At 43.3% G+C, this 26241-nt stretch overlaps 1 protein-coding gene and 1 long non-coding RNA gene across 5 annotated transcripts in view; one reads left to right on the top strand and one right to left on the bottom strand.

Moving 5' to 3' along the window:
• Cabcoco1 (ciliary associated calcium binding coiled-coil 1) overlaps positions 1 to 26241 on the top strand; it is a 112981-nt gene that overhangs the window by 16769 nt on the left and 69971 nt on the right. For 2 of the 3 annotated variants that reach the window (XM_031347089.1, XM_031347088.1), the window contains 4 exons: positions 3384 to 3472; positions 12458 to 12627; positions 18774 to 18918; positions 25560 to 25632. In XM_031347089.1, coding sequence (XP_031202949.1) covers positions 12462 to 12627; positions 18774 to 18918; positions 25560 to 25632 — 384 coding nt within the window. In that variant the 5' untranslated portion in view covers positions 3384 to 3472; positions 12458 to 12461. The remainder of the gene's footprint in view (positions 1 to 3383; positions 3473 to 12457; positions 12628 to 18773; positions 18919 to 25559; positions 25633 to 26241) is intronic. The other variant, XM_031347090.1, reaches the window with a different exon arrangement.
• LOC116074511 overlaps positions 6360 to 26241 on the bottom strand; it is a 45661-nt gene continuing 25779 nt past the window's right edge. Inside the window, exons 4-5 of one of the 2 annotated variants that reach the window (XR_004112200.1) lie at positions 13461 to 13660; positions 6360 to 6673 (exon numbers count right to left, since the gene is read on the bottom strand). This is a non-coding gene — a long non-coding RNA (uncharacterized LOC116074511). Of the gene's footprint in view, positions 6674 to 13460; positions 13661 to 18672; positions 18973 to 26241 lie in introns of those variants that run through there. The other variant, XR_004112201.1, reaches the window with a different exon arrangement.

The following is a 26241-nucleotide window of genomic DNA, read 5'->3' as shown; positions in this document are numbered from 1 at the left end:
ATATATATATATATATATATAATTTGAAATGAGGACTCTTCCTGCTGAGTATACCAGCCTGTCTCCTCTTATTACACACAGAACAAGTAGGGGTAATATGAGTGGACTAACCATTGAAGCAGGACGCAGGTTTTCTATGTGTGTGCAAATTATGCATTTTAGATTGCTATTCTTTTCCACTGACTAGTGTGTGTGTGTGTGTGTGTGTGTGTGTGTGTGCATGTACATATGTGGACAAGAGGTCCACATTGTATGTCCTCTTCAAGTCATTTCCTCCCTTTATTTATGAGTTAATTGACGAATTCTTACTGGAATGTGAACCTCCTCGCCAATTCCCCAAGACCAGTGGTGTCCAACCTTCCTAAAGCTGTGACCCTTTAAGACAGTTCCTCATGTTGTAGCGACTTCCAACCATAAGGTTATATTCACCACTACTTCCATAACTGTCATTTTGCTACTGTTGTGAGTCATAATGGAAACGTGGAGACAGCGCATCGGGGCGGGGGGTCTCGACCCACACGTTGAGAACCACTGCTTTAGACTCTCTGGCTGTAGAGTTCCAGGAATTTACCTGTCTTAGCCACTGCAGGACTGGGATTCTTAATGCCTACCACCTAGCTTCTCCAGTGAGTTCTGGGGATCCGAACTCAGGCCCTGGTGAGCTCATGGCAGTCACTGTTCCCACTGAGCCATCTCCCCAGACTGAGGAGTCTGTCCAGAGTGGACAGCATTACACATTGAACTTTTTTTGCAATCTAGTTTGGGAAGGCCCTGCCCACCATCTTAACTCCTTCCAAGTGTCTGTAGCCCCCCACCTAAAAATTTTAAAGTTATCTTGTAAAGTTCTGGGGAAAAAACATCCGCCTGGAATTCACAATTGTCTTTGCTTTACATTTATGATGTGAGAGGAATTTATTCCTTGAGTCTGAAGGAGTTTCTGCAACGTATCTTTTATCAATTCTTATCCCTCAAGTTCTGACCGAGAGTTTTAGAATTTCGCTACAATTCCTATGCCTTTATTATACGCAGAACAAAGCACAATTCAATAACTTTGGACATTTCCATTTCTAATTAGTTTCTCAAATGGAGAAAAGAAACCGGCTTTGTGTACTCATGTTATGTATAACCATCTTACCCCGCTTCCTAGCTGAGCGTTAGCACAGTGTCAGCCTTCTTAAGGACACTATGATGTCATCTTCAGATAAAGGCCCTTTTGTTCCTTTGTGTCTAATGCTTAAGCCGAATATTTCATTTTCTTATCTCCTTACCATAATGGAGAAGAATGACTCTAATGTTGAATTACAGTAAAGTTGCTCGTCTGGACCCCATTTCCAGCTCTTGGTTCGACAGCGCTGACTACTGTCCCCGTGTTCCATATGATGGTGGCTGTTAGTTTTGGCAAATAGTCTCTGGTCTGGCTCTGTCTTCTTTTTCCATTTACTTTTACCCAGTGCTTTGCTGCTGACTTTAGAAGGTACCTGGTCACTATTTATGGAACATTCATAGACTCCATGTTGAATTTGACATAAACTTGCGTTCCCTGCTGTAGGTTCTGTCCGGGAGATGGCCCATCATCATCCTTTAGTCACAGTGGGATCCACACTTGCGAGATGGATTTTTAACTCAGATGACAGTCCAAGTTCATTACTGATTTGGGTTTCTCTATTCTCTTTGTTGTTCTTTGGGATCTTCTATGTAGATGGGCAGCTTTTAAAAACTGAACTCTTAAAAGCCTAAAATTATTAACCTAGGTTTTGGTTAACCTAGGTTTTGACCAAGCGTAATACCAGATGGGCATGTTGGCTTTACAAAAGATAGAATCCGGTTTGGGTCCCGTTTGGTCAGATACACTTTCTCCTCTATCCTCACTAAATATTTCTTTTCCATTTTCTGTATTTGTTCACTTTACACTCCAATCACAGCCCCCCCCTTCCCCCAACCCGTTACCATGTCACACAGCCCATCCCCCACTCCCTTCACCTCTGAGAAAGGGAGGTTCCCCCCCCCCACACACACACTGGGTACTAACCCACCCTGACACCTCAAGTCACTGCAGGACTAGACATACCCTCTCCAAGCTGGAGACACAGCAGCACAGAGAGCCAGAGACGGTTGGGCAAGTTTAGCCAGTTTATTAATCTCTGTTTTGTCTTCCGGCTATACCGATAGGAATGTATGCACTGAAAGACCAAAGGTTTTCAGTCACCTAAAACTTTTTCTAGTGCAAGGCAGCAAAAAAAATTTATATATTATATGTATGTGTATGTATACATATATATACATAAATATATATGTATACATACACACACATATATAAATATATATCTAATAGAACATATGTACATATATGTGTGTGTATGATTAAGGATATACAGAGGAGGGAGGGAGGAGGCCTCATTTAAAGTAGGTCCAGAAATACAGGCATTTGTTTAAATGCTGCCATAACTAACACTAAAAGTAATAAGAGAGGTAAACTCTGCTGAAAGATGATATCTTAAACCCACACATTTTAGTAAAAACAGTGGCTCTGGTATCGGGCATCGTTGCCCCAGCTCTGACTGTCAAAGGGTTGATATGACTAAATTCCCTTTATACCTACAGAACTCTCCATCTATACCAACCTTAGACGGCTCTCTTTGTGGGATCCAAGTTTTTTCTATTCTGAATTTCCCTTGCCAAGGATCTGTAACTCTGTGTCTCTCCTTTTCCGCGTACTTCTCTCTGGCTCCTCGTGGCCATATCCCATGAGTACTCAAGCATAGAAGACGATTTTTAAAAATTCCAAGTCCAGATTTAAGATCGAATGATTCAGCTCGGGTCATAAAATTAATCAGCAACCAAACCATCACCTCGACTGCAGTTCTTCTAAATTCCTCAAGTCTCTCCCAGCAAGCACACCATCATGGAATGGAGATGACATTCAACAGTCCCTTCGCACAATGTGTTCTGATGAACCCTACCCCCCACCACCACCCCTGTGCCCACTCTTGGCTCAGGTTTTGTTCATTTGTGGTCCCTTCCCCTGACTTGACATTGAACTCCTTGTAGTGAGCAAACCTCTCTTCACTTCGCCTCTCTCGAGCCTGCAGTTCAACCCGGAATCTGTAGAATTTATTATATACATGATATGTAGGAGTAGACAGTTGGGGGTTGCTGAATTGTAAAGCAGGCCTCGCTTCTGCATATACCTAAGGACAGGCTGTCTAGCCATCTAACCATGTGACTTTCCAGAGGTAAGCCGCTAACACATCACAACAGCAAAAAAAAAAAAAAAAAAAACCAATGGAGGTTTTTATATCATTGGGGTCAGTACTTGCAAAACATATGATTCAGATAACTTCTTATTCTTTGATTTGCTTTAATATAAAAATATTGAATTCCAGGAGAATGAAAAGATTCTGCCTCCAGATCTACTCTCCTCTGACCAGATCATTGACTTGCTGGGAGAAGAGAAGGTAGAAGCAATTCAAGAGTAAGTGACTCCAGAGCCTCAGTCAAGTAGAGACCAGCTCTGGGCCTGCATCACTAAGCAACTATGGGGCACTAACTAGACACATTAAACTTTTAATTCAAGCTATGTATTATGTATTATAGTATGTACTAAAATATATCAACTCTTGGGCACACCACACACAAACACACACACACACACACACACACAAGTACACAGACACACACGGACACACACAGACACACAAATGCAAGACTAATTGACTATACAGCGCAGGGGACTTTGCTGGTGATGAATATGCATTGGAAACCTATGTTACTATATGCCAAAAGCCACCCGTATCCACCCTGTGCCCTCTTCTCTTGTGGGCATGAAACTGTCGATAGGTCCAATATTCTAAAGGGCATCCCTTTCTAACAATAACTACATTAGTATCCTAGAGTAAATACGTCGCTAGCATTAATGAGTAGGCTATTGTCTAAGTTTGAGTTACTGTTGCTATGATCAAACATCATGACCACAGCCACTTGAGGGGCAGAGGTCACCTCGGCTTACACTTCAGCATCACTGCTCTTCGTTCAAGTAAGTCAGGACAGAAGCTCAAACGGGACAGGAACCTGGAGGTGAGAGCTGATTCAGAAGCCGTGGAGAGATGCTGCTCACTGGCTCACTCCTCATGACTTGCTCAGTCTGCTTTCTTATAGAGCCCGGGACCACCAGCCTAGGGGTGGCCTCACTCACAGTGGTCTTGGCCCGCCCCCATTAATCACTAATGAAGAACATTTCCTTTGGGCTTGACTGAAGTCTGATCTTACGGAGGCATTGAGGTTCCCGCCTCTGAGATGACTCTAGCTTGTGTCAAGTTGACGTAAAACTAGCCAGCACACTTATGATTTTGAAAATTCTGCATACTAGCTTTTTACCAATGATATTTATAAAAAAAAAAAAAAAAGATGCTATTCTCTAGACTCTTACAGCATGTGTTGTTTTAAAATGTAGGTAAGATGGAATTTGTCACAGTAATCCTAATGTTGCACTCTCTTGGGTATACAATACTAAGGCATGTTATTTATTTAGAATATTAGCCAGATAGGTCAATCAACATGACTTCCTTAAAGACTTCTATTATTGTCTAGATAGGTGTCTCGGTGGCTGAGAGCACATAATAGTCTTGTAGAGGGGCCATGTTCCATTCCCTGTAAGGGTCTTGTAGAGGGGCCATGTTCCATTCCCTGTAAGGGTCTTGTAGAGGGGTCATATTCCATTCTCTGTACCCACATTGGGAAGTTTGCAACTAACTGCTATAACTCTAGCTTCAGACAACACAGAACTCTTTCTGGCCCCATGTGGGCACCTGACCCATTTGCACATAACCCTCCAGACAGACAGATACGCACACAAATAGTTTTAAAAAGAAGTTTCAGTCATCCTCCATTTAAAAAAAAAAGTCATCCCAACTTGACATGGAAACCCCCTTGGCTATGGAAAGTAACCCTAGGTTGGTATGATTCGACAAACTGTGCCTGAATCCTGGTCTTTGCAAGCCAATACACAGGATGCAAGCAAGGTGTCACAGACCATAATGAACACATAGAAAATGACTCTATCAGTGATGACGGCAGACAGACTGCACAAGTGCTGTGGCACTGAATCGATTTCCTCCTGAGAAGGAGCTACGACATCCACCCCACATGGCAGGGGAATCTGAGAAAGGAAAGCTCATCAAGAGAAGCAAGTAACACTGACAGATTTTCCCAAGATGCACTTCACCTCCAACACTTGCAGACTCTTCTGGGCAGTGATAGCCGTGACTGGACCCCGCTGTCTCCTGTCCACAGCTCCCCAAGTGTGGCTCAGGGAGCTAAAATTCCCACCAGTTTTAAATGATGCCTTATAACACTTTTACCATTTTTACAAGATAAATATTTACTGGGACTTCTGACTCTTAGGTTAGGGATTGTTAAACACACACACACACACACACATACACACACATACACACACACACATACACATATCCCCCCACACACGTACACATAACATACACACACATACACATACATACACACACATACACACACATACACACACACACATACACACACATACACACACATACACACACATACATACACACACATACACACACATACATACATACACACACATACACACACACCCCACACACATACACACACATACACACAATATACATACACACACATACACACATACACACACATACACACATACACACATACACACACATACACACATACACACACACACCTCACACACACATACACACATACATACACACACACACACAGACACACATACATACACACATACACACACACGCTCACACACACATGCACACCCATGCACACGCACACCCACACATACACACACATATACACACACACATACACGCACACACACACACACACACACACCTCTCACTGGTCAGAGATGGATCTTGATGCCTGAGTTTGAACCCTGACCTACACAGAGGAAGGAAAGAATCAACTTCAGTAAGTTGTTCTCTGTTCCACTCTTGTGTACACACACATACACACACACACACACATACCATACATACACAGATAACAAATAAATACAAAACAATTTTAAAAATTGATTTCAAGTAATCACTCACGGTATTAATAATACACATTGCGATTTTTATGTACAATGTTTCTCCCGCTTGAAGGCCACAATAGGGAAGTGGCCTTTGTCATGCACAGCAATCCTCACCACTAAGTGAGAAAAAATCAGGGCAAGTGACAGATATTTAATCCAGCTTCCAATTTACTTGTAATGAATAGTAAGTAAAATGTCAACATTAAAAATACCAAACATCTATTATTTAACAGTAACTAATATTAAGTAAAATGTTAGATTTTTTTTTGTTTAGAATCGTGTGTTTTTACTACATCGCAGCCTCTGCTGTGATCATGGATCCTACATTACAGAACACATTTTTTTTTTCAGTTATTGACTGTGCTTTGTTGTTACATATCCAAATTCAGATAATACCTTTGGGCATCGGGGTGTATACACAGAAGGAAGCACAGGACACAGCCGGTGTCACAGCCATCGGTGAAGGACAGGACAAAGCAGCTCGTTCAGGGACAGAAGAATAGACTCACCACCAGTTCACAGACAACCTGGCTTTCCAAACACTCCAGAAGAGCCCCGGCCACCTGGCCAGATACCATCCTAAAGACACAAGATACAACAAAACACAACATAAAACTTAGCCATATAGGAAATATGTACAACAGCCGTGTCAAAAGCAGGTTGACATTGCCAGTCATCAGAACATAGAGATCATGCAAAGAGATGTCAAACTTTAGGACCGTGCTATCTTGGGAGCCATTTTTTTTTAATTTTCTCAGGTTTTTAAATATAATTCCTGTAACAATAATCTACATGTGTTTGCAATCATTTTCAATTTAAAACAGCATTATTGTAAGTGATAGTTATATATTTTTCAAAAAGACAGTAGTATAATTTAATTATCCTCTCCCGGGTGACCAAAATAGTCCAAGATTATGCAGTTTGAAAAGCTATAAACCTACTTAAATAAATTACAACAAATCACCATATTTCCCTACATTTCACAATTATGAGTTTTGTTCTCTGTACCAACAGGCAACCCAAGAGACATGAGGGATTATTCAAAATACATTTTGAAATAGACTTCACATGGCTGGTGTTCTTCTCATGACTTCTAACCGCTATCAGTATCTTATTTATATGTAACTATGTAACTCAGCAATACTTACAAATCTACTCCAAAGTTTCATTTTAAACACACACACACACGTATACACACACACACACACAAAAGAGATGCCTCCAAACTAGCTCAGCAGTTAAGAGCACCAGCTGATCTTACAGAGGTTCTGAGTTTGATCTTCTGCATCCTCATGGTGGGTAACATCTCTAAGTCCAGTTCCAGGGGATGGGGATCAAATGTCATCTTCTTTCCTCCTTGGGTACCACACATACAAGTGGCGCTCAGACAAACATACAAACCAAACACCCACACATAAAATTAAAAAGAAATTTTAAAAATCTTTCTAAATGATAGAGGCTAGTTATAAAGAAGTAAACACTGAACCTTGGTTTTGTTTGACTGTTTTTTGGAAACTGAGTCTTATTCTGCCACTCAGGCTGGCCTCAAGCTCAAGGGAACACCCCCGCCTCCCTCCGCTTCTCAAGTGCTGAACCACACCAGGTCTACCAAGATGTCTTGGAGGTTACTGCAGCCAGACTGCTCTGAGCTGCTGAACTGGTCTGCAGAGCTAGCTTCCGGGGTGATGCGGCAAAGCAGATGGTTGCATCGCCTCTGGCCACATCAACGGTTCCACTGGGCTCCTTTCCCTTCCTGAGCATCAGTGTATCAGCCCACACTGTCTGTGGCTCTCTCTCCCTCCTGTCTCTCTGACTCTATCCTCCCTCACCACCAAACTGGCCAGCAGAGGACCTGCTTTCCAGCTTGCTCTGTGTGACTCCCTGTATCTCCTCCTTTGGAGTGAAATGACTTGTGGAAAAACAGTCAGCCCTAAGTCCTGCGGATCAACCAGGGGCAGGAATCCACTGGTACTAACTAGGAAATGGGAGGAAGGGAGGGGGGTAATGAGGGAGGGGAAGGGAGGGAGGGAAAGAGGTAGGGAGGGAAGGGGGAATGAGGGAGGGGAAGGGAGGGAGGGAGGGAAGGGGGAATGAGGGAGGGGAAGGGAGGGAGGGAAAGAGGTAGGGAGGGAAGGGGGAATGAGGGAGGTGGGGAGTGAGAGGGAAGGGAAGGAGAGTGTGGACCAAACGTGGGGTAGAGGGAGGTCAGAGAGTAGTCACCTAAATAAGGTTGAAAACATCATCGTTGAGTTCATTCAAACACATGCACTGAAAAAAAAAAATCAAACCAGAAAACAAGGAACATGTCCAAGTATTCAAGTCAAATATTAACTTAGGAATACACAGAATGCAGACGGCAGATGAAGAGAATGTGGTCAGGGGGAAAATCGACAGAATCCAGAAGAAACATTAACCAAAAGTCATGATTAAAGACTGAATCAATTCCACAAGGCAGGAAATTAAAGAGCTGGTAAGATACGCACATAAAGGAGCTGTTGGCGCTAAAAGACGCTAAGCTTAGAGAAGGAAGCTAACGTGGAATCTGCTTTACCGAAAATGAAGTCAGTGGCAAGATAAATGTAGGTGAATTCTAACATGGAATCTACTTTGCCAAAAATGAAGTCAGTGGCAAAATAAATGTAGGGGAATTCACAGCAATGACTGTGTCTTCATTCGAGGGGAGGATATTGGGTTACATATGCAACACAACGAATAAGAAGAGAATTACGCTTCAATTTCCTGTTTCAGCGGGATAAAACATCTGACATCTCTTTATGTCCAAGATAAAGTAACCCAGGAAGGACCATGAGCAGGCAGGCAGGCCTCAAGTAGTTCCCTATCAGGGATGAACAGCAGCTGTCTGGGGGCAACAGACAAGAAATCAGAACCTGGTTTGTGGAAAGAACAGGATTACAGAACCAAATCCTAGCAGAAATTGTTCAGGACGTTTTTATATAAAGAACTCAAAAACTAGGGTGCGTCCTGCGGTTTAATTGAAAAAATCGACCTATTGCCTCAGGCAAGCTTAATCAATTCATTATGCATCCAACATAACAGAATCAGGCAAGCTTAATCAATTCATTGATGCATCTCACAAAACAATAATAAGAAAAGTGCCGAAGAGAAATTGTGATCTAAAATAAAACAAAATAAAATAAAATCCCTGTCAGTAAGCACAAGACTCATTTGAAATTAAAATAAAGGCAAACAAGATAATTAAAAACTAGAACAACTATTCTAGAACATTCTGGGAAAAATAAGTACATGCGTGCGTGAGGGGGAAATAACCCAATTTCTTCCTTTCACGAAAATAAAACTGAATTTCAGAATGCTTTGAAAACACTGTATCCAAAATGGGAAGAGTCAATATTCCTTGTTACACGTACACACACACACACACACACACACACACACACATACACAAAGGCTCTTAGAAAATCATTTGTTAAAGCAACGAGTAGGGCTGGGGGTGATGCTCAGTGTACGCAGAGCTTACCCTGCACTGGGATGAGGAGCCCAGCTGCCATGTCAAAGCTGGGAGTCATGGCACTTATATCCCATGGCACCTATAATCCCAGCACTTGGAGGCAGACAACAGATCCCAGGGCAAGCTGGCAAGTTGTCCCCTGGCCTCCACACGCATGCATGCATAGACATATGCACATTAAATATTTTTAAGTGGATTCATATACATAAATACTGCACTACGTACACACATAAATATGCATAAACATAGACCTATGTTATATATAATGTCCCCATCAAACTCAGTTTTGAAGTCAAACTGCCTTCTAAGTTTCCTGACTTATGGGAGATTTTAGATAAGGACTACAACTCGATTGCCAGTAACAAACAAAGCTTCTCGTGAATTCTTTTGATTGCCTTACAATGTAAGAAAAGCTACCTCGCCCTTGAAAACTAATAAAATAGTCAGAAACCTACAGCAGAGCCCCCCTCTTAGACCAGTTTCGTAGGCTGAACGGCATCGCGTGGCATGGTAGGAAGGAAAGGGGAGATGAGATCGTTGCTTAAAATCCCCAGACTTCAGGTAGAGTTTGTGGTTTTCCAGCTAGGGCTGCACCTGTGTGTAATGTGTGATCAGTTATAAACACTTGTACATGATTGCTCAGGGTTCGGTCCACTGAGGTTGTCCCTCCTCCTCTGCTCCTTCACAGCTTCCTTACATCTTCCGGTGTCTCTCCTTCTTCTACTGCCCCATGTAACTCAGATTATCAGCACTTAAGAAGGACACTGAATAGTTTGTTACACACATTTAAAGAAAAAAGAACACTTTACTAACTTCTAAACTTGTCTCCATTATCATGCCTTAAATATGGTGAAGGACAAAGGCTCCCCCTTTTGAAAACGGTAGGGTGAATTGGTCACACTAACCATCACCCAGCTTGTCCCAAGAAACCACACGCAAGCACCAAAGGAAACCAATGCAGCCGAAGGCACTAGCCTGGAGCTTTGGAGCTGATCCCCCACGGTTATCGCAGGTCATCTGGACATCATGGAAACGGTATGAGGGAGATGCACACAGCTACAGGTCTTATAGGGAAGAAAATATACAGGAAACTTCTCAGAGGGAGAAAAAAACCCTAAATGCCACGCCAGGGAGCCCCACTGGCAGTCTAGGACAGGGGTGTGCAGAATTGGAGTACAAATATCTGTTTATCCTGAAGTAAGATGAGCCTATTTTTTTTCTCTCTTAACTCAGTAGCCAAAAACAGTAATAAGTGTTCAAAGAACTGACAGAAAGTTACTCCACACAGGAAATGCCTGTGAGTTTGTTATCAGAACACAGGAAGTACCAAGTAGTTTGTACCACAGCCCAGGAGGCAGCAAATAGTATGTACCATAGCCAGGTCTCCACGTCCATCTCATTTCCTACAAGCAGATGTCCACAGACATCGACTAAGTCCACTCAAAGATCACTAAGCCACGAGGAATATGCGCGCAGAGACGGTGCATCCATAGCGTACAGACAGAGAAGCCAGGGCCCCACCAGAAAGACGTACCCAGGAAACACACCGAAAATACAGGCAAGTGTGGTGCCGCAAGTTTTTCAAAGTGCAACAGGAGCATTAAACATACATACAAAAGCTGGAGGACGAGATCATAAAGAAGATTGTAAACCTCAAAAGAGAAATGCAGAAAAAGAAAGGTCTAACAGCAGCTCAGAAGAAGTAATAAGACATAGACTTGAAGAAAGGAAGTCTGTTAGAGAATGAATCTGTCGCCTGCCTGTGGATCCCGTTCATTCCCCTAACTAGGCTGTCTTGTCTGGCCACTGTGGGAGAGGATATGCCTAGGCCTAGTCCTGCAGTGACTTGATGTTTAGGAGGTTAGGTAGTGTATGTGAAGCGGTGATACCCAGAGGAGGACTCCCCATTCTCAGAGGTGATACCCAGAGGAGGGCTCCCCATTCTCAGAGGTGATACCCAGAGGAGGACTCCCCATTCTCAGAGGAGAAGAGAAGGAAGGGTGCTGGAAGTAGAAGGGGGAAATGATATTGGAATGTAAAGTAAATAAATAATTAAAATAAAAAATTAGTTCACAGAATACACACACACACACACACACACACAGAGAGAGAGAGAGAGAGAGAGAGAGAGAGAAAGAGAGCTTGTTTTCTTTACAGAAAGAAAAGAACAGAATACTTAACACTCTGTTCTCAGAAATGGATCAAACTTAACCAGTAGATTGATTTAGAGAGAGATCCTGGCTGAAGATGTGGCTGGGTTGGTAGAAAAAGTTTCTGGGGTCGGGGGCGGAGGGCTCATCTGAGCCCCACTTGTCAGGGACGGCTCTAATCCCAGCCACAGCAACTGGACTGAGGCTGGGGCACCAGGAGCTCAAGGTCAACTGCATGACAGCCTGCATGGAATGTTGAATTCCAGGCAGAAAAATACTAGTTACTAAAGGTATAAGAAGTTGCTGGGCAGTGGTGGCGCATGCCTTTAATCCCAGCACTTGGAAGGCAGAGGCAGGGGGAATTCTGAGTTCGAGGCCAGCCTGGTCTACAGAGTGAGTTCCAGGACAGCCGGGGCTATACAGAGAAACCCTGGCTTGAAGAAACAAAAAAACAAAACAAACAAAAAAAAGGTATAAAAAGTAGAGAGAGGGAGAAAGGAGGAGAGGGGGGCTTCCACCCACCCCATTCTTTTCTCCTTCTCTCTTTTCTCTCCTCTCTCTCCCCCTCATCTTCGAGGCTCTGATATGACTGAATACTTTTAAGACGAGAAGCACTCTAGAACTTTCATTCAAATTCTTGCTTTCAAAACTTCTGGACACTAGTCACTGTTCAATCTCATTTAATATCTGCATTTTTCTTCTTCATTTTTTTTTTTTTTGTTACAGAAAAATGGGAGCATTTCTGAATTTTAAAGATATCCAGACTTGCCTACGTGACGCCATCCTCTTGGATTACTATGTGTCTGGGTTCTGTTGGGCCAAGGAAATGAACTTTTCTATCGGCCAATATTCAAAATTTATGACTTTGCTGGACATGTTACTTCATAATCTTCAAAGTAAGTGTGATCCCTCACTGTCGTTTTAACGGGAGGAAATATAGCATGTGTAAATTAATATTCAAAGGCCAAGACGCTTGCTTCATTGTGGTCCCTTCAATAAGGGCTGTGGGCTTGTGTCTTAGATGGAACAGGGACAGCTCATTTCTCATTGCATGGTAAATCCTCAAAGAATTCTTAATGAGACTAAGGTTCCCTTTGTTGATTCATCAAAGACATTCCAATTAGCATTCCCCGCACCACAGATATCTGAGGAAACGCTCATATTTTGGCCAAGTTCTGTATATCCGGGACTATTCTGAAATCTGAATAAATCGATCTGTCTTTAAAGTGGAATACTATGTAGTTAGAAAAAAGGAAAAAAAAAACAAGGACAGTTTCTACATGCTGTGGGCGAGATTACTGGAGGAAAAGAACAAAAAGCACTATGCACTTTTGTTTATATAAAAAAAAAACAGAAATCTGAATGCATTGTTATTTACATGCGTTCAGGAAAGCAGAAAGAATACAGGAAAACTATTGTCTGTGAAGCCTGACATGGAGGCACACACTTGAGCGCTAGCACCTAGGAGCAGAGAGGCGGACGGAAAAGTCTAAGACAAACCTCACACGCAGCAAGAATGGGTTTTAGAAGTAGAAAAATAAAAATAAAAAAAGATCTTCTGGGGAGGATGTGGAGAAGGCAGTGTGAGCGGCAGAGGCTAGAGGAAGCCCTCCTTGGCCAAATCTGCATATAAAGCAAACCTCGACTTCCTCACTCAGGAAAACTAAAGTGTCAAAGAGCATTTGATGTGGCTGTCCCAAGCTTTGCAGCTTCTGGGCAGGGTACTCACAGTCTGAAGAGAGTAGAAGAAGGTGAACGTTTTTTTTTTTTTCTTCCCCAATTGCTTCGCAGTCCAAATGTGAACGCGTATTTCCGTTTTACACCTTCCCCACACTTCCCCTCGGCCTCCAGATGACCTTCAGTTGAGCTTCACGTGGTTGGTGTCAAGTTTGAGCCTGGATTTCTGATCCTCTCTAAGGCTTTGTCCAGCTAAGGCATGAGAGAGTAAAAATATAAATGTCAAAGCAAACAAATTCCCTTTATTTTTTCCTCTGGTAAGAAAACATCTTCTTATATTTTTGGTTGTGAGCCTACCTAGCCTTTAACGGCTGACCCATCTCTGGTGGTGGCGCACGCCTTTAATCCCAGCGCTTGGGAAGCAGAGGCAGGCAAGATTTCTGAGTTCACAGCTAGCCTGGTCTACAGAGTGAGTTCCAGGACAACCAGGGCTACACAGAGAAACCCTGTCTTGAAAAACGAAAAAAGAAAAAAAAAAAGAAAAGGAAAGAAAAAACATCTTCTTTGCTATAATTAGACTGTGAACCATGTGAACAAAGAGTACAGCTTCGGTTGGTTTCAAGGAGGTGAAGTATGCTTATAGTTAAACCAGGGGACCGCGGGGTCTTGACCACAAAGTCATCAGGCCCCACTCCACCACAGCTCCAGCTAGGAGCCTGGCCCTGCTTCATGGTTGTAAAGTGGCCCAGTCCACGTAAGACCCACTTTTGAACAGCCAGGGTTCTGACCTGATCCTCATGTGTTACATGTGTGTAAGCCAGTCTGTTGAGAGCCCACCTCAAATTTAAACAGATCATCTGAAGGGCATAAAGGCCAGTACTGAGACTTATCTTAAGAGCATGCTTTTGTGGGTTGTACCCACTAAAGGCAGAAAATATTTCTGGAAGAAAAAAAAAAAGATCCCGTCTGTTCACCAGGCTGACCTCATCCTTATTGGCATTTCTTGAGCAATATTTTATATGAGAGACAGGAGTCAGGGTCAGAGTCAGAGAGTTAATTCCTGAAGGTGACACGAGGTCATCGTCAGCAAGCAAGAGTCCGTCCCTTTGTTGCCACATCAGACATGGCAGGCAGGAGTCAGAAACCTAGAGCGAGCAGCCAAGATAATAAGCTAGAAGCCGCCCTGTGGCAGAATACTAAACAAGAGAGTATGTGATGGACAAGAAATGATGCATCCCAGGAACAGCACATAAGAAGTGGACCAGAAATGGGTACACGAAAGGAAAGGTCCATATACAAAGGGCTAGCTAGATATGGCTACACACAGCACAGGGCACCTAGGTAAAGGGCCAGACATGACTACGGGCTAAGAAGGACACATATGTAAAAGGCCAGAAAGCACCACACGCCATGAACGGCATGTGTGAAACAAGCTTGAAGCTGGTTCTCAGTAGAAATACTACATGCCCAATAAATGGGAAAGTAGACCACCTTGGAAACTGCACATTCAGACAAGGATACAAACTGGTACACCCCGAAGCGGTACAGGAAGCATCCACTGGAAAGAGCTCCCGGGTAGACCAGCTGTCCAAGGGTTTCCAGTGCATTTCCTGTGTTTCTGCCACAACAGCATGATCATCTTCATTTTGGATGCAGGAGTTTAAAGATAAGGTCTAAAGCTAGCATGTGTCCCTTTACCCGATCCCACCCCCCCACGTTGTCTCACTGTCAGAAATCTGGAGTCGCCTTCCTCACCTAGGTTTCCCACGATGCATTTGGTTTAGTCCCCCTCAGTCTTGTCACTCCCCTGTGGGACTTCAGTCGGATCCATGAAAGGATAACACCAGTAACTTTCAAAGCAATCACTTGGAGAAAGGCAGGAGGTGCCATGCAACAGTTCTAAAGGGCCAGCCATCAGCCAACCCAAGCAACAACCTCACCACCAGATGCACTCCGTGTTTGATAACTACAGTTCCATCCAGAATTCAAATCAATAATCGAAGTCCCCCCTTCCTCAGCATCCTGAATTAATGAGTTTGATTTTCCATTTATGATGACTTGCTCCCATCCCGTCTCAGCCGTATCCATCTTTCCGTCCTAAATCCCCTCCCACTTTGGGGTTCTTAGGGTTTATTGTGAGTAGAGATGCACCGATAGACTATGTTTTACCCAAGACAGTAAACAAAAGCCCCTGGTCCCGCAGTTCTGTGTGGCTCACATGCTGATCATGAGCTGTAGGAGGGTGTGACTGCAGAAGGATTACCCCTAGTCATTTCTGGGTCACTGCATTATCCAGGGCTCACCCCCAGCACCACATCCACATATTGCAGTGTCCAGTGGGGTTCAATTACTTTACATTTCTTTCTAAAAAAGTTGAACTAAATAAATCGTTCAACATTTATTTGAACTGTCATGCCTTTCTAAAAAAAAATCATATCAGTGATTTTTTGATATCTGGCACATGTTGAATGTGTGTTCCAGAGAAAGGCGATAGGGGAGAGGGTAGGTGTTTGACTCAACTACTCTAGATGTGACTGAAGCCACTCTGGGTATATAGTGTCACAATTCATCTCTGTCTCCAACCTTATCCTCCAACTTTCCACTTGAGCTCAGGAAGAAGGGTGTTTCTCAATGGTTTCCTAAGAGATCTTCAACTCTGGGCTGCAGCTTTCACAAAGAGTCTCCTCAGGCACCACAGCCTGGCACCACAGCTGAGAGTCACCTCTCCTGACACTCAGCCTGTATGCTTTCCCAAGACCTTTCGACTCTGCCTCCGGCCGCCTTTGCTTCATGTGTGCTAGGGTCCAGGAATTGCTTCACAAACCACATGAACACTGATCTCAGTCAGACAAGGATAGTTTATTGAGCATACGCCCCAGGATTGGTGGACCAGGGCCATGGTCCACATTTGGGAACTGAACCATGACCCCGAGTTAAGATCCTGTTTTAAGCCCCAAATCCGCAAACATCTGTACCAAGTTATTTTACCAATCAGGATTTAGGGATAAGGAACTTCCTTAGGAACATGTCTTTGTTGTCCATTTATCTTGTATCCATTGGTTGGGGTATTCAGGTGTGGCAGGGGGCTTACCTTGTCTAACATTCATGTTTTCACTTGTCTGCCAGGATGGGACTTGTGTAACGTTTCTGTCTTAACTTGCCAACTAGGCTGTCAGTCACCCACGTGCATGTCTCTTTCTGGCAAGTAGCTTGTCAGTTCTCAGGGAGGTTCTGAGAACTTAAACTTTACTTGACCACTATTTAAAATAGAACTTTTATTTTTAAAAGCTTCTTATATTGGTACAGGCCTCTCTTATGTTGGGGTCTATTCTAGGGGCAGCTTATACCATAAAAGCTTATACACAGGTGCAGGAAGTGCTGATTGGCTCTGGTCCAGGATGACTGTGGGTAACTATACAAAACAGTTCTGCTGACTTATATCAAGGCTGGTTTTCACGTCCACAGACCATAACAGATATGTAATCAATCTTGGCATTAGAGGATTTCATAGTAACAGCAGAAACATAGGAGAATGTCTCCTCATAATGGCAGGCTAGCCAGGTAACTCTTACCTAGGCCTTAAAGTGTGCATGCCTACCCATCCGGGACAGAAAAGACTGTCTGGATGCTCCAGATCCCAGCATCCAATCTCCGAGGTGGGAGGCAAGAGGGCATAGAGATTACAGATGGTATTCTACCTGCCACAAGGAAAAACAAACACACAAACATACCCCACCAATCAAAACAAATTGTACACATTGATATTTTTCACCAAAAACACCACAGGGTTAAGTCTGAGGTTGTTAATATTTATGTTTGGTTTCAGCTGGACAAGTGTCACGGGAAAGAGCCCTGTGTGTAGTCCTGTTGTTGTTTGCCTGTGTGTGCACATGTATTTGTAGCTCTCTGACAGTCTTCTCAGCTGCTCATTATAGGTCATGGTGAGGAAGTTGTATCATTTCCCTCCAGGTCCGACAGTCTCGCTAAGGTCCGTTAGACAAACAGGTTATAGGGCTTTGAAGTCTGTAATGGTGGCAATACTTTACACACAAAAAAAATTCTATTTTCAATATAGATATTTAAAGGGTTTGCCAGATGGCTCAACAGGTAAAGGCCCCTGCCACCAAGGCTGATGACCCAAGGTCAGTCCTTGGAAACCCACGGGTAGAAGAAGAGAACCAAATCAATGAAATTTTACTTCAACCTGTAATAGATAGATAGGTAGATATAAAGATAGATAGATAGATAGATAGATAGATAGATAGATAGATAGATAGATAGATAGAGACAGACAGACAGTCAGACAAACAGACAGAAAGGTAGATATAGAGACAGATAAATGGATAGATAGACAGACAGATATAGAGACAGACAGACAGATAGATAGATATAGAGATAGATAGATATAGAGATAGATAGATTATAGAGATAGATAAATAGAGATAGAGAGATAGATACAGAAAGATAGATATAGAGACAGATGGATAGATAGACAGACAGATATAGAGACAGACAGACAGATAGATAGATATAGAGATAGATAGATATAAAAATAGATAGATAGATAGATAGATAGATAGATAGATAGATAGATAGATAGATAGATGGATAAATAGATAGATAGATAGAATAAAATGTAAAAATAAGTATATAAGGTTTAAAAATATCCATATGTTTTATTCCTATCAAAAATCTTTAGGCCAACTTTTCACATGATAACATCCAGTTGTAGCCAAGAAAAGGGGGTTCTTCTTATTGACTTTTTCTCCTGAGCTCAGCATTGACTTGCACAGTGGCTGAACCCATGATCTGGGTCTCCCAGCCACCTATGACAGCCAGCTTTTCCCTAAGTTTTCTATATCTTTCTCTGCCCCTTAAAAATCTGTTTTAAAATTTTCCTTTCTATTTAGAAGTGGTATTTAGATAGTTATTCATGGTTCTGCTTTTTAAAATGGAAATGACCTGTCCAGACAACCATGTGTATATATGGTTACAGTGACAATAAGACCAACTACTATTAACTCACCCCAAAAGCAATGATTAATTTGTTGCAAAGAAACAAGAGGTTTACCTTTTTCTCTCCACAAATGCTGGATAAGGTAAGCTGGGGTACATTTAGATCTACTAAATCATGATCTACTAGATCATGAGTTTAGCCATGAACTCAGGAGAGAAGGTTGATAAGAAGAACCCCTTTTTCTGGTCTAGAATGCGGTGTGATTATGTGAAAACTTAGCCTAAAGATTTTTGATAGGAACAAAACATGGGGATGTTTTCAAACTTTTATACTTATTTTTGCACGATCTAGTGTACCCCCACCAGAGCTATGAGGATAATGGAGAGTCTCCCCTCATTCTGGTTTCAGCACTGCACATGTCCCTAGAGGACAGCATTAAGTGGCTCGGGGAAGTGATGGCTGAAATCGGACCAAACCACTCTCGGAGGAATGAGAAATTTCATGTCTTCGACGTCAACGAAGCCAACGCCATCATCGATTACTTAAAAATCAGGTATGACTTGTGCTCATCCCATGGATCTACTGTTCCATGTCTTCTAGACATCCTCTGTAAAAGACAACTTAGATTGTCATACTCCAGATGGCTGTAGAATCTATGCAACAACTACTCAATAAGCAGACAACACACAGGCCCAGGAGGTGGCTCAGCAAGTAAAGGTGCTTGCCACTGAGCCTGGTGACCTGAGCTCCAACCCTGGGAACTGCAGAGGAGAGGGAGAGAATCAACCAACCACTCCAAGCTGTCCCCTGACAAGTACCAGAGGCACAGAAGCATCCACACACTTACCTGAACACAAAGTTGATGTTTAGAAAGGAGAGAATGCTCACTTATGCATATAACAAGTGACAGTGGGGACCCTGGCATTTCACTCCCTCTGCGTTTGTTCCTAAAGAGGATGCCCAGGTGATACCATGGATTCATCTGGCCTCTGTAATCACCACTGCAGACGACCTTTCGTCCCTGAGTCTATCCCTAGCAGCATTTTATTCACGGAATTTAGTATAGTTATAATGGGTCTATATTTTAGGTGGCTGGTTTTTATCCAAGGAGACACATTTACATTTTAAAGAGTAACATTCATTTCCACTTACAAGTTGATTTTCCACAGTCTGTCTTTGCAACACAAGAGTTACAGCAGAGGCCTGCAATCCCAGGTAGTAGAGCTTGAATTATTACAATATGAGTTTAATAAGCAAGTTAGCGAGACCTCGACTCAACAGTATTTGTAAAGAGGTAAAAAGGGGTATAGCTCCTTCATAGGGTATTTGCCCCTACCAAGAATGAGGCTGCATGCTCAATCCCCAGTATTGAAGAAAAAAAAAAAAAAAGAAGAAGAGATTCATACATTTCATCAAATGTTAAATACCCTAAGATATTTTGAAGTAATGGCCACTTTAACTCATTATAAAGCATACTTTCTACTTAGAAAATGATGAGCCGGGCAGTGGTGGTGCACGCCTTTAATCCCAGCACTTGGGAGGAGGCAGAGGCAGGTGGATTTCTGAGTTCGAGGCCAGCCTGGTCTACAGAGTGAGTTCCAGGACAGCCAGGGCTATACAGAGAAACCCCCTCTCGAAAACAAACAAAAACAAAAAACAAAATACTGGTTTATGCATGGAAGTATTTTATATCACCACTACTGAAGCAAGACACCTGTTCCATTTTTTTTGGGGGGGGGGGGCTAGTTTGTTGTAGTATGCATGAGTATTTGCTTACACAGTAGCACACATGTGTACATGGGTACACATGTCTGCAGATGTGTCTGGAGTCTCTTATCTTCCCCCGTTGTTCCCCTCTTCATTTACGGAGACTGAATCTCTCCCCCGGGACCCAAAGCTCTCTGATTCAGGATATTCAGTTGGCCAGCTTGTCCCCAGGGAAGCCCTGTCCCTACCTCCTGAGCCATGGGATATGTGTTGGTCCACCATGTCCATCTGGCATGTACATGGGTGCTGGGGTCCTGAATGTTGGTCCTCAGGTATGTGCAGCCAGTGCTGAGCCATCTCACAGCCTGAAATCTGTCTGTATGAAGCTTATCCCAAAACATGTGTGCAAGGCATGCCTCTCTCCAAAGAGACATTTATAGACTTCGCAAATGTAGCTGTAGATGAGTCGCCTCCGACTAACTGTCTCCTTGCTCAGTCTCCTTGCTCTCCCTTTTCAACTGGGTCTCTATTTCCCAACATCACCTTTAGCACCCTTCAACAACCCAATGTCCTACCTAGCTTCAAGATTCACGTGGCAAAGATCTGAGTGTCATCTGGAAACTTTATAAATGTTAGGGTGTTTGATATAATAACGCTTATATACTGATTTCTGGTGGAGCTTACCGATGGTATATAGCACAGTACTTTATATAAGATAGCACTTAATACAGTGTGATTTTATTTTGTTTTACTTTTTTAGTACAAAGCATGTCTCCTAATGTGCTAGTCTCACTGAAAGGAATGGAAGCACATCATTTAGAGCAAGACAAGTTCCTCCAGTAGGGAGAGAGGAAGAAATAGATGGGAGCCTGCCCTCAGGACTGGGTGTAGATGATAGCTCTGTGGTAAAATGCTTGCTGCAGAAGCCTGAGGGCCTGAGTTCCAATCCTTAAACCCACACAATATATATATAGTCACAAACACAGGTACACACACACGAACACACATATGCATGCATACTCATATGCATATATGTAAACAGACACATGCACACACAACTATATTCACACATAAGCCAAGCATACCTAGAAGTCCAGGATGGACATGTAGGGAGCTGGCAGGCAGTGTTGGGAGAAACTCGAGAAGCTTCTGGGGCAGCCAGGCTGGCCTGTGTCACAGAGAACAAGAAAGCACGTCCCAAGCAAGGTAAAATGCAAAAGTGAAAGGCCAACACCTAAAGCCCGATAACACTGGCTGTCTTCTCCCTCTAACACCCACCATGGACTGCGTGCACCTGAATTTGCACACTCACATGCATATGCACATGCATATACACATGCACACACATGAACACACGCACACACACATGCACACACAAGCACATGTATACCACATGCACACATGGGTGCATGCACAGGTACACACTTGTACACACGTGCACAAGCATGCATATGCATGCTTACACACAACGAATACATACATGCACACATGGGCATGCACACTCACACATGCACACACATGCACATTAGTAAACACACATGCATGCACACACAATGTATGCACACATGCATACACACAAACACCCATATGCATGCACATTCACACATGCACACACACGTATACAAACTTGCACACACACTGGTACCTGTGAGCACACAGGATCACGTGCGGACACTCAAGCTCACATGTGCCATGTGCACACTTGTGAGAATCTGTGCACTGAGGCCCTCCCGCCCCTTAGGGTTTGAGATTCCCCCGACGGGGTAAGTTGACCATGCACATTTGTGCTGGCTCCCTCCTTCATCTGCATATGCCGTCTGTCTGGCAGGATACATTTTTACAGCTGAGCCCTAAGCTCAGCCTCAACGCCGGCATGCGTGCCACGATGACCCTTTCTGACAGTGTGGGCCAAGCTTCCTTCCTTGTCTTAGCTCATCATCTCCCTGGGCAATGTTCCTCAGCGCCCATCTTACCAGCTCCGCATGCCCAATCTTAGATCTCCTAATGAAAAGACTATTTAAAGAGATTAGTCAAATACAGAAAATCCAAATGTAATGCCGCTAAATCTCCACATTGTGATCTACGCATTTAAATATAGTTATTACACAAAAGATAAAATATCAGTTATTAGGGTACCTGGAATCCATGATGGAGTTGCATGAAGCCGTGTGAGTCTTTCCACAGCCTTTTAAGAATCCCTCATGGGTTCACAAATAGAAATTTAGCAGGAATGAAATTACACAACAGGTTCAATTCAACAATTATTAAGTCTTATAAATATGCTGATGACTAAACTATCAAAAGTATATGTGCTTCCGTTCAGCTTGATTTTCTGTTGATCAAACCACTGAAAGCCATACTCAATTTAAGGGAAGGAGGTTTTTTTTCCACCACGGCCCATGCCATGTGCATCACACGACTATTCCTGGAGAGACGTGAACAAATGCCTGTTCACCCCAGAGAACGAAGAGACAGACCAGAGAAATAGTTCTGCCCAAGTCTAGCTTAGTGAAATAATGCATTTATTAGAATTTCTTACAGAAGCATGGGTGAGCAAAGGTAGCCGAATCACCCCTACCCCCAGCCATAGCATGAAACTATGAAAGCCACATCCTTCGAGCTCCCTTCAAACCATGACAGGTAGCTTTACCAGTGACTCTTTCCAGGGGCTGCTTACCGTCTATCCATCCTTGGAGTGTGGCCTTGGAATCTTGTTATTTTCTGGACTTCTTGAGCCCCCGGTTTCAGGATCTCCTCGGGCTTAATGATTTATTGTCAACCCAAGTCTTATAAAACTCTCCCTCTAGGAGGGAATGCTGCAGATAGGAGTAACGAGTCACACAGTGGTGCAACACTTACCTTGTCAGTAAATCTACATTTCTTTAGACATTCTCACTTCAGTCTAAATTATGTATTTTTACCCTGTGCTCTGGAAACACTGCTCCCCAAATCTCTTCTCCATATGACTGTGGCTACTACGTCTATCTCCTTAGACAATCTAAACAAGGACACAAACATACAGACATACAGACACACACACACACACACACACACACACACTGTGCTATCTGCTTATGCAATCTAATTAACTATGTATAATACATTATACATGCAATTAGAAATGCAAATGTTTACCCTTTATTCATTGAGCATTCTTTTCCCCCTGAGAAGCACATTTATCCCACTGTCAGAAAACCAAGCCCCATTCCCACTTTGGGCCCAACAACGCTGGCCAGACAGCCTGGATGACAACATCTACAAACCAGAATCAGACAGAAGCCCAATGGGAGAGATAGAAAATAGGTCCCCACAGCTGAGCTGTCCCTTAGTTCTCAGTTGAGACCCCTATTTGCTCCCTGGAGAAGCTGAAGGGTGAAGAGAGGCAGGGAGATGATGGTCTTTCAGGAAGTGTCCCCTTGAATATCTTCCCCTGGGTACACTTCCTGGTCCCGGTCCAGGCCTTGCCTCTTCGCTGCATCATTGACCATCATACCATGGCATCCTCTCAGCAGACACAGGGCAACCCCATCCCGATGTGCAACGAGGACAGAGAGACTGAAAGATTATGACATTTCAGAGCAGAAGCTATTTACCCTGTGATCCGATCCGTGTCTAAGCACAATGTGGGCAAGACGGGCAAAATGGAATTTTTCTTCTAGTTCATTTAGAACAGCGCTTCTCAACCTATGGGTCAGAACCCATTTGGCAAGCCCTCCATCGTTTCCACAAAAAAAAAAAAAAACATTTACATTACAATTTATAACAGTAGCAAAGTTACAGATACGATGTAGCAATGAAAGAAATTCTATGGTGGTTCACCACCACCTGAGGAACTGTACTGAAGGGTCACAGCATCAGGAAGGTTGAGATCCACTGATTTAGATAGTAGCAAGCTAGGCCCCCAAATATGGCATTTAATCATTTACACCCCAACATCAGTTTATTACCCCTGTGATGTTTCTGACACTATAGGTCTCTCTAGGTCACCAATATAAAGGATGGAGGGCTTGAATTTATTTTGCTTCAGCGGATTATCAGAGCTCGCTAATCTTCACGTGCTTTTCAAACCAACAGATCAAGGCAATGGCAAAAGCTGAGCTAGTCTGGTGAGTGTTGATGAATATATCGAGTCCTCAAGGTCTGTGGAAGAAAGGAAATTTGACTGGGCCCACACAGCCCAGCCTCTTTAATGGACTGTGCTCCCAGGGAGCCCGACTGCTAATGTAACTCCGAGGGCCCCAGCTGCCTGAGAATTTCTCCGCTGATTTCAAATGAATTGAAACGTTGATCCATTACGGCATCCAAAACAAGCCATCATTACACATGCTCTGTAGCTACATTTTCACAAATGTTAATTTCTCAGTTATATTAAAATCAATTTTCTTAAATAGCAGAAAGGCACCAGCGGGAAGGAGAAAACCACCAAGACGATTTTTTGTTGTTGTTGTTGTTGTTCTTGGGCGTTTTGCTGTATTATGAGTCTATTAATTTTCCCAACCAGCAGGAAGGGAATTAGAAAAAGTCAAATATTATCACGAACAGGATATTAGAAGTCAGCTCTTCGGTAAGATTTTTAAACTCTCAACGATACACCGCCAAGCTCTTACCTTACTAGAAATATTTATTTGCAAACCTGTGGCTTTTGAGCTCTCCACAGTCCACAGCCACTGACCACACAGCTTTCCAGCGAGAAGAAATGGAAATGGCCTGCCTTAACGTATGCCAGCCTTTGATGCCTGACCACACAGCTCACAGGAAGGTCAGACAGCTCAGAAACAAATTTTCAGACCTTGCCTGGCCATTTTTTTCTCCCGGTGTTCTTAGAGACTGATTTAATATTGAAACGTTTTGGTGGCATGCGATGTTTTGGATATAAAAACACAGCCCGCTGCCTGCCAGGACTGAGCCGGGTCTAGAGCAGAGCGGAGCCAATGCTGTGAACTTGGCCGCTGCCTCGGAAGGTGCTAGGTTTCAATCTAGGAAGCACACTGGGCCAGTGGCCCTCATCCTTCCCAATGCTGTGACCCTCTAGTACACTTCCTCATGCTGTGGTGGCCTCCAACCATGAGGTTATGTCATCGCTACTTCATAACCGCGGTTTGGGTACTGTTTGTAACGCAATATCTGATATTCAAGATGTCTGATATGTGACCTACACACACACACAAGGGATGGCAACCCACAGGTTGAGACTGGCTCCCGTGGATGCTTCTCTACCCTAGAGACACATCCCTGGTCGCCCTCCCGCATGTCACAGATGGATCTGTTGACACTTTCTAAGCCCCAAGTTGTCCTGTCGGTGTCTTAAAAAGCAAAACTCGAGTCTCCCAACATCCCCAAGCAGCCCGCTTTGGGAGTGAAAGAGAGATTTCTCTACTGCCGTTGCCTCTCTCCGGCCTGGCCAATGCCCTCTTCCTTTGCTTCAGGCATTTTCTCTCCTCTCCCACTGCCAGCGTATGCTAGCTTCATGTTCATTTCATGTTTCAGCTTATTCCAGCACTACAGGCTCTACGAGTTTCTGTTCTACTCGACCAGGGAAGAAATTGTCATCGGGACCGAGGTGAGTGAAGAAGAGGGAGACCCTGCTGGGCTATTTAGTGGAACCTGAATCCGGAAGTGCTCGATGCCAACTCCGGGTCATGCTTGTTGAAGCGTGAGTACAGCCAAGCACTAATGGATACTCATGCCAGGTGAGATTCTGATTAAGAAAATAAGCCAACTTTGAGAGAACGGTTGGGAGAACTGTTAGCTGCATATTTAATTATCTAAAGACTGTTGGACAGTTGTTCCAAGGGTTCTCTTGTCTCCACCTAAATAAAGTCAGGATGCTCTGAGGTGGACAAGCCCCCCACTGTCTTTCTGTCTGTCTGTCTGTCTGTCTCTCTCTCTTCTGATTCTGTGTTGTCTTCTTCTGCTCCTTACGAAGGTCTGCTTCAAACCTCTCTTCTTTCCTGGAGCAAGCCTCATTCATGGCATTGTGTTTCTAACAAAGGATTTGGGCTCATTCACTACACGCAGCCTCTGAGGGTTTTGTCTTCTTTCTTTCTTTCTCTTTCTTTCTTTCTTTCTTTTTCTTTCTTTCTTTCTTTCTTCCTTCCTTCCTTTCTTTCTTTTTTCTTAATTTCCATTGACCTTCTCTTGCTAAATTTTGGCTCCCATTTCACAAACA

The sequence above is a fragment of the Mastomys coucha genome, unplaced genomic scaffold (assembly GCF_008632895.1).
Source record: "Mastomys coucha isolate ucsf_1 unplaced genomic scaffold, UCSF_Mcou_1 pScaffold3, whole genome shotgun sequence".
Taxonomy (NCBI): domain Eukaryota; kingdom Metazoa; phylum Chordata; class Mammalia; order Rodentia; family Muridae; genus Mastomys; species Mastomys coucha.
Note: the sequence above shows the minus strand (reverse complement) of the source record. Positions and strands in the feature narration are given on the sequence as shown.